This window comes from Zymoseptoria tritici, chromosome 9 (genome assembly GCF_000219625.1).
Source record: "Zymoseptoria tritici IPO323 chromosome 9, whole genome shotgun sequence".
In the NCBI taxonomy this organism is placed as follows: domain Eukaryota; kingdom Fungi; phylum Ascomycota; class Dothideomycetes; order Mycosphaerellales; family Mycosphaerellaceae; genus Zymoseptoria; species Zymoseptoria tritici.
This window is the reverse complement of record NC_018210.1, coordinates 925,759-939,681: the sequence shown is the minus strand read 5'-3', so window position 1 is coordinate 939,681 and position 13,923 is coordinate 925,759. Positions and strand designations below refer to the sequence as shown.

At 52.8% G+C, this 13,923-nt stretch overlaps 4 protein-coding genes across 4 annotated transcripts; 2 read left to right on the top strand and 2 right to left on the bottom strand.

Moving 5' to 3' along the window:
- Positions 1 to 6,772: 6,772 nt before the first annotated feature.
- On the bottom strand, positions 6,773 to 8,714 carry MYCGRDRAFT_47506 (uncharacterized protein; the record flags this gene model as incomplete). Its single annotated transcript, XM_003849342.1, has 7 exons — positions 6,773 to 6,813; positions 6,911 to 7,050; positions 7,115 to 7,235; positions 7,293 to 7,541; positions 7,930 to 8,195; positions 8,276 to 8,498; positions 8,621 to 8,714. 7 exons carry the CDS (start codon positions 8,712 to 8,714, stop codon positions 6,773 to 6,775), a joined length of 1,134 nt encoding a protein of 377 aa, XP_003849390.1.
- Positions 8,715 to 8,908: 194 nt separating this feature from the next.
- Positions 8,909 to 11,083, top strand: MYCGRDRAFT_75543 (uncharacterized protein; the record flags this gene model as incomplete). The annotated part of the gene is made up of 2 exons (XM_003849675.1): positions 8,909 to 9,269; positions 9,339 to 11,083. 2 exons carry the CDS (start codon positions 9,137 to 9,139, stop codon positions 11,081 to 11,083), a joined length of 1,878 nt encoding a protein of 625 aa, XP_003849723.1.
- A 516-nt stretch (positions 11,084 to 11,599) lies between these two features.
- Positions 11,600 to 12,164, top strand: MYCGRDRAFT_47989 (uncharacterized protein; the record flags this gene model as incomplete). Its single annotated transcript, XM_003849676.1, has 3 exons — positions 11,600 to 11,723; positions 11,849 to 11,897; positions 11,969 to 12,164. 3 exons carry the CDS (start codon positions 11,600 to 11,602, stop codon positions 12,162 to 12,164), a joined length of 369 nt encoding a protein of 122 aa, XP_003849724.1.
- Positions 12,165 to 12,651: 487 nt separating this feature from the next.
- On the bottom strand, positions 12,652 to 13,278 carry MYCGRDRAFT_48145 (uncharacterized protein; the record flags this gene model as incomplete). The annotated part of the gene is made up of 1 exon (XM_003849341.1): positions 12,652 to 13,278. One exon carries the CDS (start codon positions 13,276 to 13,278, stop codon positions 12,652 to 12,654), a length of 627 nt encoding a protein of 208 aa, XP_003849389.1.
- Between the last annotated feature and the right edge of the window lie 645 nt (positions 13,279 to 13,923).

Below are 13,923 nucleotides of genomic sequence, written 5' to 3'. Positions count from 1 at the left end.
GAAGGCTGTAGGGACGACATGCGGCTAGCCAGACTAACGCCGAGATCGCGACGCTCGAACAGCTTCTATACACGACTATAAGGGACTGTTTAACGCGTATCGCACAACGACAATCCCTCGATAACAAACTACGCACCGGCCGCCCTCGAACCTATACCGCACGCGACGCGAGACTCGTCGTTCGAATCGCGAGAAAAGACCCGAAATTCACGTATGCGCAGCTACGCGACGGCTGTAGCTCGAATCTTAGCGCGTAGATTCTTCGAGCGATTCTAAGTAACTACGGCTTAATAAACTAGCGTTGTAAGAAGCGTCCGGAGCTTATAGATAAACATGCTCGAATCCGGCTCGCTTAGGCGTACGCACACCGCAACACAGACTAGTTACGGTAGCTGTTTTCAGACGAGTGTTTAGTCGAGAAAGGGACCGGCAAAGAGACGGCTTAGGCATTCGGATACCTACACGAGAAGTAGACTAAACAACGCATTACAACGTATCCAAAGGGCAAGCAAGGCTCCGTAATAGTTTAGGGCATAATTAGTATAGAAATCGAGGACACATACCTTGTAATAATAGAGCGTAATGCTGACAGTCTACGCGGAGGGTATTTAGTACGTTCTTACTACAAGACTCTCGAAGAAGGACTCCTTCTATATTACGAGGGTTAGTGCTTTTAACAGGACAACGCACCGGTGCATACTGCGCATCTTATAACGTAGTAGATAAGCGACAACACGGTCTGGCTGCACATTGGCTAGCTACCTTACAGCCCGGATATAAACCCGATTAAACACGTGTAGTAGCACTTAAAAAAGAAGGTCTACGAGCTCGCACCGCACATCGATAACATTACAAACAAGGACAGACAAAAGGAGGTTTTGGCTAACGTTCTGCCACGCGCGTAGAAGCTTATTTCACGCGATATCATCGAGGAAGTGATTAGTTTAATGCTAAGGAGGGTTAAGGCATTAATCGCTACACAGGGCTAGCACACTAGGTATTAAGGATAAGCAATGTATACAAGAACTGTAGAGCACAATGCCAGCTTTTAAATAAGCTATAAACTAGCTTAATCCGACAACAATACCTTGTGTTATCCGGTGTTAAAGACATGAGCTAATTCATAAGATTCTCGGAATTCGACGCCAAGGCGCAGACTTCCTGCATGTCACTGTAACTAGAACTAGTGCTTATATGCGTGAAACCGCAGCTACCCTGGCGAATTTGGTGTGGGCAGAAGACCGCGAGACGCTCAAGCTCGATCAATGGCTCAGACCAAGATGAACGGCTAAGACGGGGGTTTCAACCAAAGGCAACAAGGAATTGAACGCAAAATACATTCATGTGCGACCTGACTATGCATCCGGTTTACTTCGTCGGTCCAGTAGCTGACTCGAGACAGGAAAACAGCGGCTTGGCCTTTAGTCGTCGACCGGCGCTAAGCTTGCATGGTCTCTGACTCCTCGATATCCGCTGCCAACTTATCTTCCTTGACAGGAGAACTGGAAAGAGGACCGGTCAGCTCCGGTCCACGGCTGTATACTGCCCTGGCACTTGAAGCCGGCAATGCGTATGCTTACCGTTCCAGACGGGCACCTTCCGCTGGCGTAGCACTGCGCCGCAGCACCACCTTCGGCACCGAATGGGCAACAGAACAGCCAGATGCAGACAGTTCAACTCTGCCCCTCTGCCGATGCGGTTTGCCAAAGACGATGAAGGCATGAGAGACTTGATTGCTGGAGCAACATATCGAAGGCAAATGCTTGGACTCTGCCTCCTTGGCAGCTTCCAAACACCGATGTGAGGGATGTGGTAGGTGGCCATGAAGCCATGGATGGCTCTCGTAGCCACAGACGAACGACGGCCTCTCCGCTTTCATACACAGAGCGACTTAGCGGCCCATGTTATCCACGTTATCCACCAGAAGAAGAGACAGTCTTGTCAAAGGAATGCTTGATGAGGAGAGTGTGTCTTGCGTACAGACATTAAAGTGAGATTCGGAAGAGTACTTGAATCTGGAACGGGAAAAGGTACATATTGAGCGCCTGCCGAGTGCCAACCACCTCAATCATTCCACCCACCTCGGAACATTCGCTTGGCATGGGTTTGCGGCGCAGCTCCGCTGCAATAAGCATATTGACAGGTGCAATCCAGCTGCGGCAATAGATTGTCAGCGCCCGCCCGGCTTCGCCTAGTCTGGCGGATAGCGACACCAAAGTGGCAGTACTGACCATTCCCGCATCGCAATCGTAACATTGTACGGAACGGTATTCGCTTCCTGCGTTACAACAGACGTGCAACTTGCCGCCCCCGTCGCATTGGGGGTACTCAACAGCACCCGATGATGCCACGACGGAGGCGCTGAAGAGAGCAAGCGCAAGGTTGAGGAGATGCATGATGCCAGAACGAAGTCGCTGGATCCTCTGTTCGCAAGGAAGGTGGATTCCGGGCTGGCGACGGATGGTCGATGTCTCTTCTTGGAACGATTTTTCTTCTTGGGATCGATGTTGGGGCCGTCATGGATGGGCAGATTGCAAGAGTGTTGGTCGCTGTAGGCCGTTGAGAATGATTGTCAACAAGAACGGTACCGCTGAAGGGTGCCGTCTCGTGCTATATTGGGTGAGACAGATGAGAAACGAGAGGAGATTCGTCGTCGAATTCGTCTCGAATTTATGTTTGCAACCTCAACATTGCGAAGTCTCTGCCGAGAACTGACCGCATGTTGTCGGACCGGCACTGCATGTTCGGCAAAGCACATGCTGTTTTGGACTCGATGTTATCCACCAATGGCCCTGGGTTTGTCGAAACAATGTTGTCATCGAATCTTTGTTAGCGTCGTGCTTGCTCGCCCTATGAAACTGTCCCCGCACTAAGAGTTGTCGTTACTATCCTGGTCCATGCACATCATGTGGCACTCCACGCTGTTGGAACCCAGTTCCTGCGTGGGAAATGATAAATACAGGGAACGCAATGGATAAATACCGGTCTCCCCTGCACTAGAGGTATGGCGATTTTAGCCTTTGTGCGGGTTAAAAGGGACGTGCGCACATCGGTCGCGTGCATGGTGTATCCGGTGGATTCCATGTTCATGGCATGCTCGTTTCTGAGGTGTTGTTAACACGCTGGTGAGCTGGTGAGCTGGTGAGTCGTTTGATGGCTATATAGCTAGAATTGACGCCCTTGCCCTGCCCTCATATAGGCTCTTGAATGAAGCTGTGGTTGCTCGAATGGCATGGTGGTCGGAGGTGTTGTCATGTAGCCATGTTGTTGGTGAGCCGGTGCAGTGGAAGGTGGAGCCATGTGGCCATGTTGTTGCTGTTGGCACCATTGCTCTCGTTGCATAGCTTGCATAAGGAGCTGGTCACGAGAAGGTGCTTGCCTCAATTCACGCAGTCCAACTGCTTGTCGAATGGCAGTCTCATTCAGTTGCACACTATGGCCAATGCTATAGTGTGATCCTTAAGGCGTGTGAACGAGCGGCTGGCGTTGTTGTTGTTGAGGCTGGCTCTGCGAAGGAGTTGCGAGTCCACTACGCCCTCGTCTACTACCCCCTCGTCCACCACCCCTTGTCGCCGCCGGTGCGGTCGAAGCTGGATGATTGAGGTCGGTGAATTCGAACGATGAGGGCTCTCGTAAGTTGGCACGTCCACGACCTCTGCCGGCACCACGCGGTCGTGAGTTTGAGGGTCTGTTGTTTGGTATTACGGCTGGCTCGTAAATCGTTCGGTCGACAGTGACCATTCGAGCCAGTGGAGCTGCGCCCTTCTCAATGTGGTGGTGCCGGTCAAAGTGCTCTAGAAGGAACTCCACACGGCCGTCGTTCATCATCATGTCGTCGATCTTGTGTTAGCATGGCATGCCCTCAGAGGTTGTGAAGCAATAAGTGCAGACGGTCGGACTGGTAATCTTGCCCTCAGCAATTGCACGCCGCTCTTCAACGGCGTTGGCCATCTGCTTAGCCACCTTGTATAGCGCTCTGCAGTGAATGACCTTGACAACATGGCGATAGCAAGGATGCTTAAGACTGCGTGGGATGTAGGCCTTCTCACGAGCATGCTGCTGTCTTATCGCTGCACCACGAAGGGCCCACCATGGCTGGAGTTTAAGGAAGAGCGTGAGGACGTTGTGTCGTCGACCAGCGAGCCACTTCTTCATAGCTAAGTAAGCACCCTCAGCCCTCGAGCTCGCCCTTTGACCATAGTAGGGGTATTTAGAGATCCAGTGGTATACCAGCTTCTCCTTGTGAGGCCAGTATTCGCGGTTGATGTAGTTGTACAGCTTACTAACCTCCGTGGACTGCTCTTGGCTCCAGAACTCGTTGTTGTTGGCGTTGAATTCAGCGAGAGTTTTGCTGTCAATAGTCCTTCTGAAGAGCTTCATAAACGCAGTCGTCTGTGGTGAATCCTCGAAGTGAGTCTGCTTGCCAGTCTCCTTATCAATTACCGGCACTTGTGGCCACTTCTTCCTTGCCTGTGCTTGAACGTTCTTGAACACATGCCAACGGCAGATGAGGGCTAGTGTCGTTAGAAACACCGCATCCAAGGCGTTCATGAGGCCCCTGTCTCTGTCAGTTACAAACACCCCTGGCAATAGCAATGGATCAGCAATGGCAGGAGCAGTCGTGCCGCTCGGCTTGTGGTGGTTAAGAAGGAGCCTCTTGAACTCGGTGAGGAGCCATGTAAAGGAAGGCTCGTCCTCCTTGCCCATCAAACAGTAACCAACAGGCACCGTCTCACCGGCTCCAGTTATGCAGACAATGTTCATTAAAGGGCGGTTGTAGCGGTTGGTTTTGTACGTGTTGTTAAGCACGACAGTCTCTGGATATTGCCGGTATAGCTCAATCATCTGAGGGTTGAGAATGAGCAGTTTATCGAGCTGGCCGGTAACTGGATTAACGTCCGGTTTGAAGAGATATCGCTGCTCTTTAAGCAGTCGAATGACAGCCTCCGCCGGTGTGAGGTCACCTTGTGCGGCTTGCCGAGCTATTGAGCGTGAGTTGTGGATATCTCTGACCGTCTGGATACACTCCTTGTCGTTGCCAGCTCTGTTGCGAAGGCGTGTGAGAGTCGTGGCCACCATGGCGTTGGCGTAAAGATCCTCGACGATGGACTTCTTAATGGCCTCAGTCCGCTGTCTCCGGCGGTGCACTGGCAAGGCAGAAGGGTGCTCGGCCGCGTGATTGTGAGTAACACACTTGCCATGTCGTATCTCCCAACGACCCTCCGGATCGCTCGCATCTACCAGTCCTATAGTGAGAGCGAATCCACATCCACACTTGGCAGAGGATGCCGTAGGACGGCTGCCTTTGGTAACTCGACCCTCACGAGTCCTTCCACCTCGCGAGCACGTGAGGGCCTTGCTAATAAGGTATTTGCTGTCCGCCTTTTTGCTCTTCTTTGAGCTGCCAACAGCGAGACTGTATCCATAGCGTTGAGCCCAGTCCTGGGTGTATTTGACGGCCTGAGCGTAGCTACGGAAGGTTCGATCGGTCGGTGGTGGTGCCAGGTCCATGGATATCGCTTCGTCCGAGTCTTCCTCATTAACAACACCCTCTGCAATGGCACCTGCGGCGGACGACATGAGGTCGGAAATGGATAACTCAGCGCCGGCGACGGTGACGTTGTCACTTCCACCGCCCTCTGAATCCTTCATTCCTACACCAACATCGCCATTACCAATAACATCCTCAAAACCGTCCGTTTCATTAGCTAACTCTGCATCCTCATCAGATCTATCACCACCGAGCGACCGCGCATCATCCTCGATATCCTCATCATCACCGCCGTCGTCGAATACGTCCGCCGCTTGCCACCGCTCCCATATCGGCTGCTCCGCTGAGCTCGAATCGTCCGCTCTACCACCCCCCTCCTCACCGTTCTGCGACCACTGCAGGAATAACTCCTCCTACCGCTCCTGCGGCGGCGACGGCGATCGAAGAGTTGAGAGCACTGGAGCCATTAAAAAGAGCTATAAAGAGGTAGTGTTAATAGCGTGAATGAGGGCAATAGCATTAAGGAATACAGTGGAAGGTGAACAATCAGCTGAGGGTAACGCGACACGCGTTGACTCCCGCGCACGGCCTCGTTTAGTATGAGAAAACTAACTAATCTCGGGCAGGACGCTATTGCTGGTTACCACCCCTTGAGAGGGGTGGAGACCGGTATTTATCCATTGCGTTCCCTGTATTTATCATTTCCCTTCCTGCGTTCGAGTGGGGACATGTCAATGCACCAGAATATACGAGCGCTCGTCCCCATCGATAAGAGGATGGATTTGTCATAGCCATAGCTCTGGCCCTGGCGGTCGAATATTGCCGACAGGCCTATGCTGGGTTGCATGGGATTTGCATCCACCAGCAATTCAACCGGTTCTCGTAACAACGCACAGCGGCAAGGTACCTGTACCTGTTTGGCTTTCGCACAGCTCTTTTTCGGGTTGCGACGATGATAGTAAATGGTGCCTGGAGGTCGTGAGTCACATTTGAAGATACTGTCGCGCAACAAGACCTACAAAGACGCTGATTGAACAGTCTGGAGGTCTAGATTGTGCTTAGCGTGGGCTATTGGCCCGATCTGAGGTCCCATGTAACGACAGCGGTGAATCGGGCAGGATGGTCGCATATGCATCCCGCAGTACGACCGTTGAATCTGGCCGTATGCACTGAAAACGGCCACCATCAACCCAGAGCACTTACGGGGAAGCATGGTCGAGGCTTGGTCATTCGCTGGTCGGGTTCCCACGTTTGCACATGCCACCTTCGGCTTCCTTGCTATCAGTACCATATTGATCGTGTCCGGTGATGAGGCATGTCCGCTGCGTCACGAGATGAAGTCAGTCATGCGACCTGGTCACTCTGATGGCCCAAAACAGGGCGATGGAACAAGTGTGCATAGGCGCATCTAGAACATACCTGAATCTTCCCGCTCTTTGGCCAAGTCGTACAAGAAGAAGTCGATGAGTACCGCATTGATCTCGACTTCTTCGTTGACTTCCGGATGTAGTCGTAAGATCTCTCGCCGAATCAGTTCGACGGCCCAAATGGAACAGCCACTGTTAGCACGCCACGATAATCAGCTTATTTCGTTGCAGCGTAGAGACATGGTGCTGATCGTACCGTAATTGCACCTCCCAGCTATGACCGCTTTCAATGGGCTTCCCGTCTCGAATGCGATAGTTCAGCGGTGGGCTATAGCTGAGCACTCCGAGATTGCAAAGGATCTGAGGCACGCGGTAGTCTGAATTGTGATATTTGATCAGCACGTTGAAGAGCAAGAGTGTTCGATCAGACACACCGGCAAACATAGTCAAGCCCGTGCTCACATCCCCGATATCCTCGAATCGACCGGCTCCTTTGCTCTCCAACGCAGCCCATAAATCGGCGACAAAGATCTGTGCTCGTTTGAGTAGGCGTACTCGCCGACCGTCGAATCGGGCAGTATCGGAGAAGGCGGAGGGGAAGTGATGGGCAAGGAGGTTGACCAGTCTCCCGGAGGAATGGGAAGCAAGCTCAATTATGCGCAGGACGGAGGAGTCGGGTGTGACTGTTTGTGATTGAGTGTGAGATACGTCGGACGGAGGTGGGTTCAGTTCGGAGGTATCCTTCGCAGGTTCGATTGTACTGACGCCTCGCTCGGACTGCGGCTGCAAGTGGTCGCTACCGACATCGGATGGTAATGCGTCAGATGCTGCACTCGACGCTGCTTCGATTGTCGGCTCGCTGTCCTTTGAAGCATCCATTCTCTCTTCGATGGCAGATTGATTCGCAGCATCGATATCCTGTAGAGGCTGCTCCGTTGTTTGCATAGCTGCTTCATTCTCGTCTGGCAAGTCGTTGTCGCTGTCAACCTCGTCCTCCGCTTCCGAGAATCTCTGTCAAATCCAGGTCAGATACTCAGACGTCAATCTCGCCACATATTAATTATCGACCACTCACTTCTCTCAACACTTCGCTCGTATCTCTCAGCAACCTGATCCTCTCGTCTAGCAAAGAGATCTGCTCCGCGGTGGCGCTTCGGAAAACCTGTCCGAGGACGTCGTTGGTGCATCTTCGACTTCGCCAGAACTTGGGAGTCGTGATGGGAATGCCTTCGTCGAGCGCTCTTCGTAAGCACGCCACAAGACTGTTGTACCCTGTCCAACGTTTGCCGCGATACTCGACCTGGTATCGTTCTTCGGCTCCGAGATCGGACCAGAATCTACATACTCTCCAGTCAGCTCACCTCAGTCATAACTTTTGCCAGAACTCCTAGGAAATATCAGAATCGGACCATCTTACGAAAAGTTCAGTATATCCATCGTGAAGACGAAGTTCACAATGTCCAGCTCGCTAAATCCTTCCTCCGCTCGCGGATGCAGCTCATGCTGACGCCAGGCCGCAGGAGAGTAATTACGCTCCCGCATGTTGGAATATATAGCTGCTGCTGCCGCTTTTGTGCCGTGCATATCGATGAGGACGTCAATGGAGTTGCTGTAGATGAAATCTGCATCTCGGAGGACGCCTGAGGACCGGAAGCATTGATTAGCGGACTGTAAGACCCATGGTAGACATGAGAGCATTTAGTCATAAGTTCCACATTGGGCAATTCTTTCTTTTGGGGTAGGAGATGGTGTATGGCCGTACCTGTCTCCCGGGGTATCTCGTTTGAGGGCTTGGAGATGCCCAGTCGTTGTCGGAGAAGCTCCAGCAGTTCAGGATCAACCTCGTCGTCGGACATGATGTTGATTGGCTCCACCAGCGCAGCAAAAGAGATCTCGCGAACTAGGTGATGGAGTCAAGAAGCAGCATTGGCTGTTCCGTCTCTCAGGGAGGACTGCCGGAGTAAAGACCGGCGCTAATGCATGAGGCGAAGTTTAAATCAACACCTCTCTTCTCCCTTCTGATCGACACAGATGAAGGAGTGCGCCCGGTTTCTTCACCTGTCACTCATTCATTCATTCACTTCACGAACTTGACCTGCCTCTTCACGTGCCTGACACATGCAAACGCTATTGCTTCACTCTCCGAAGCCCCACTAAGCTGCGACCATCAGCGCGTCACCCGCGACGCCGACACGAAACCACTTCCACTCTCCACTACAACCGCGAGCCTCACAACGCCAACAACAACATCGAATCGAATCGACGATCGTCACTAAACATGCAGCGTCGCGAGCGAGGAGTCGCGCAGTCACTCGGCGGACCGCTTACGATTCGAGTAAAAGATAGCCGCGTGCTGCTAGTAGGAGCTGGAGGCATTGGATGCGAGCTGTTGAAGAATCTGGTATGCTGCGGTTTCGGCAGCGGATACACACCCACGAACACACAGAGCGGAGCGCAGCAAAATGGTACGGAGGCAGCAGCACCGAAGCGCAAGGCCGAAATCGTCGTCGTCGACTTGGACACCATCGATTTGAGCAATCTCAATCGCCAATTCCTCTTCCGGAAACAACATATCAAGAAACCGAAGGCGACTGTGGCCAAGGAGACAGCGAGTCAATTCAACCCGTCAGTCAACATCGATGCGCATCATGCTTCCATCTTCGACAAGCAGTATGATGTGGAGTTTTACGAGGGATTTGACATTGTCTTCAACGCCCTGGACAACTTGGCTGCGCGGAGACATGTAAACCGCATGTGTTTGGCGGCGGACGTTCCCCTCATCGAGAGCGGTACCACGGGTTTCAACGGACAAGTGCAGGCAATTCGGAAGGGTGTCACGGAATGCTATGATTGCAACGAGAAGCCGGTTCAAAAGTCGTTCCCAATCTGCACGATCCGATCGACGCCTTCACAACCCATCCACTGCATCGTCTGGGCCAAGTCGTACCTTCTCCCGGAGCTGTTTGGCACGAGCGAGGAGGAATCGTCAGATGTGGCAGTGACTGATGGCGACAATGTGGAAGAAGTGGCCAAGCTGAAGGAGGAGGCGGAAGCGCTGAAGAACATCCGGAGTATGATGGGCAAGAGCGAGTTTGCACAAGAAGTCTTCAACAAAGTCTTCCACGACGACATCAAGCGATTACGGTCAATGAGCGAGATGTGGCAGAGCAGGAAGCCACCAGAGGCACTAAGATTTGAGTCGATCATGATCGACAGGGATCCCGTCGCGCAAGGAGCGGCTCTCTCTTCTCAAGACCAGAAGATCTGGAGTCTACAAGACAACCTCAAAGTATTCTGCTACAGTGTGGAAGTCCTCAGCAAACGCATTCAGTCAGGTGGAGAGACGACGATTGAGTTCGACAAGGACGATAAAGATACCCTGGACTTTGTCACTTCCGCCGCCAACCTCCGCTCCCAGGTCTTCGACATTCCTACGCAGTCAGAATGGGATATCAAGCAGATGGCCGGCAACATCATCCCTGCCATCGCCACATCAAATGCCCTCACCGCCAGCTTATGCGTATTGCAAGCTTTCAAAATCCTCCGCATGCAAGTACCTAAGCCAGCCAATCACCAATCCTCGTCTGGCGCAGCGGAACCTCTTCTTGGCGGTACGAAGATGACTTTCCTGACCGCCCGATCCACCGAACGCCTCGTCAGCAGTCAAGGCCTCGTCGCACCTCGTCCTGACTGTCCTGTCTGCTCGCCTGTGTACGCCAAAGTTCACATCTCCGACCCGTCATCAGTCACTCTCCAAAACCTCGTCGACGCGCTCAAGTCTGGCCTGGAGTACGACGAATTTTCCATCACCGCGGACGTTGGCATGATTTACGACCCGGATTTGGAAGACAATCTGGGCAAGCCGCTCAAGGACCTTGGCATCGATGGCGAGGGTATCGGGTTCATCACAGTGACGGACGATGCGGATGAGCCGAAAGTGGATCTTGTGCTGAGCGTGAAGAAGGTCGAGGGAGTGGACGGTGTGCAGTTGTTACCCGAAAACATCACACTGCCCAATAAGCCAGCGAAGCCAGAGCCCGCCAAGGAGGACGATGACGATGATGAGGTGCTACACGTTGTCGGCGATCCAACGCCGAGTGTGGCTGCTGGGAAGCGGAAGCGTGGCGCGGACGATGACGAGGTCATGGAGGATGCAGGACCGAAGAAAGTGAAGCAGGAGAAGCCGCTGGTCGTGGAGGAAGACGGTGCAATTTTGCTAGACTGAAAAGGATAACTTGAATGCTTGATGATACCATACGGCCGAACGACGGGGCGACCCTGGGAAGGCAGAGGCTTTCGCTCTCCGGCTGCGGATGAACCCCCATTCCACGCGCGGAACGGATACAAACGATTGCAATGGCAGTGGACTTCCGTTCTTACAGCAGGATGAAAGTCTGCACATCTTACCCCCGGGAGGTTGAAGATGGCGAAGCCAGGGTGCCTAGCAGAGCATGAGGCTTGATCAGGGAGGACCATACAGGACTCAAATAAAGATACGTGTACATCATACCAAAGCGTCCTGTGATGCCTTGAATGCGATTCTTTTCCAATCATTCCTACGCACATCGGTCGTCTGTTCATGGCCGCCGTGCGTCAATTACACCGCTTAATCCGAATTTCAACGCCAAACCCCACCGGAGCTCTTTAACGCTGTCAATTTGAACCTCATTCCAACTTCACCTCCTTGCAACCGTCACTTCGCTTGGGTCAACCCACAGCATCGCACGAAAGAGACTACAACATGGCGACATCAGAAGGCGCATCCGAATACGTCACCCTGGTCTCGTCCGACGAGTACTCATTCGTTGTGCGCCGCTCCGCAGCATGCATCAGTGGCGCGATCAAACGCATGCTAGATCCTTCAAGTCAGTATCTCGCCCTCTCCATCGGCCTGGCAACATACGCCTACGACACACGTGACGGGCAAGCTTGAAACACGGAGCTACCTCATGACCGTCGTGCACTCAGGCTGACCTGCTGGAAATTACAGATGGTTTTCTGGAGTCAAAAACGAACACATGCCGCTTCGATAATATCAAGTCAGTCACCTATTCCTCATCCTATAGTTACTCTCAGTTCCCGAAATGATCAATGGACTGACGGAATGCAGCGGTCTTGTCCTCGAGAAGGTCTGCGAATACCTCTACTACAACGAGAAGAATCGAGATGCGAAGAACGTGCCGGATATGGATTTGCCAACGGAGCTGTGCTTGGAGATCCTCATGGCGGCGGATTACTTGAATGGTGAGGAATGTGTTGCTTTGCTGTACAGAGGGGATGCTAATGAGTCGGGTGTGGCAGTTTGAGATGCTCAGCGTGCGGTTTCGCGCACCAGCCGAGTCGGAATCCTGAAGAACGATCCGCCTCGGCGTCAGTTCAATATCCAGCTTGAGTAGATTCAGCCGGCGCAGCGGGAAAGGGAACTGTCCACAAAGGAAGTGTCGCTGATACCTCGCCTGGAGCTGGTCAAAGGAGCGAATGGCAATTTCAATGCATGATTCTATGGTGTACCGCAGTACAAGGCGACTCCCAGGTGGCCCGCAGCTCACTCGTGTCGAACACTCCGCCTCGTCCTTCAGCGTCCACGTTGTCCACGAACTGGGTATTCTACATGCCTGGTCCTCCTCAGACCCGACTAGCTTGCTCTCCTCCCACTTCGACCAGCTCGTCTATGTGTTCCTGCAAAAGTCTACGACATCCACGCATCGATGCCACAGGCCGTCCATTTGCATGCATTGCTGGAGGTGCCTGCATCAGAATGTGTGACGCAGCTGCCACTCCTTGACCGTCTCTTTAGACGTTGCCACGCGCAGCATCTAGAAGCCGATTCAACTCCAACTCAGCCCGCGCTTCGGCATCCTCGGCGACTAAGTCCTGGTCCAACACAGCAACCAAGCCGTTCCCACCATGGACGAGATCCAAATGATCGTAGCACTCCCCGGACGTGGGAAAAATCTCCAGACAGTTCCAGCAGATGTGCGACTTGCAGTGAAGGCAGAAGATGTGATTGCATCCGCCGTCCTTTTCGATTGGAGAGCCGCAAGCCGGGCAATCCTTCACATCTTCATTCTCTTTCCATGCCTTCAAGGCCATTTGATCTTCTGTCTGCAGTCCAGCTTCGATAGGACAGGGAGACGTCGGATGCTGTCCATGGCAGAGAGTGCAAGTTTGAAGTAGGCATTGAACGCAAGTCTCTTGAGTAGAGATGGCGGTGGTCGGCTCGTAGAGATTCTGGCATTCGGGCGTTGGGCAGGGACGGAACAGTGGGCGATTCTTGGCGATGTAGGTGGCGAAGGAGACTTGGAGCACACTCTCGAAGTCGATAGACGAGAGATTATTTTCGATGAAGTGAAGGTCGAGGACCGTATCGCAAGTGGCGGTGGCATTGCATGTGATCGGCCCAGCAGCAGACAAGCACATATTGTTGAAACAGAACGTGCAGTAGCGATGACCGCAAGGCAAGGTGATGGGACCTTCAGCCTCACACTCGCAAATAATGCAGTCTGTCGGCGACGCCACGACAGAGCTCGTGTGCTGCGAGATCATAGTCCGAATCTCTCGATACTGCCATCTAGAGCCGATGACTGTCACGATGTGTGGCTTGATCTTCGGATCGAAGAAGACGACTTCATTACCGATCGCGGACTTGAGTATCTCAAAGCCTTCCCGGCGCACCCACAAGAACTCCTCGCGGTTGAGGTGGTAGCAAAACGTCTCTCTCGTCGTTGTCGTTACCAGTTCAACCAAGTCCATTTCCACGTCCGCAAACAATAAGCCTGGTCCAAAGTACCGCATCTCGCGCCTGAACTTGTTTGTCTTGATCAACACCCCGTGTGTATCTTCCATCTCTTTCTCGATCATCTTCGCCACTTTTGTCTCCACCAGGAGCGTGTTCCAGAACGGGCGTGCGTCCCCGTGGACCCTATCTTTGATCACTTTTCCAGCAACGACTTCTTCGATCTTTCTCATTGTACCGGCAACTTCATCCTCCTTCATCCCCGTGACCTTGATCCGCGTGAAGCGTCCATCCGCCATTTTTTCCGAAATGGCCGTCATTGATAGAGC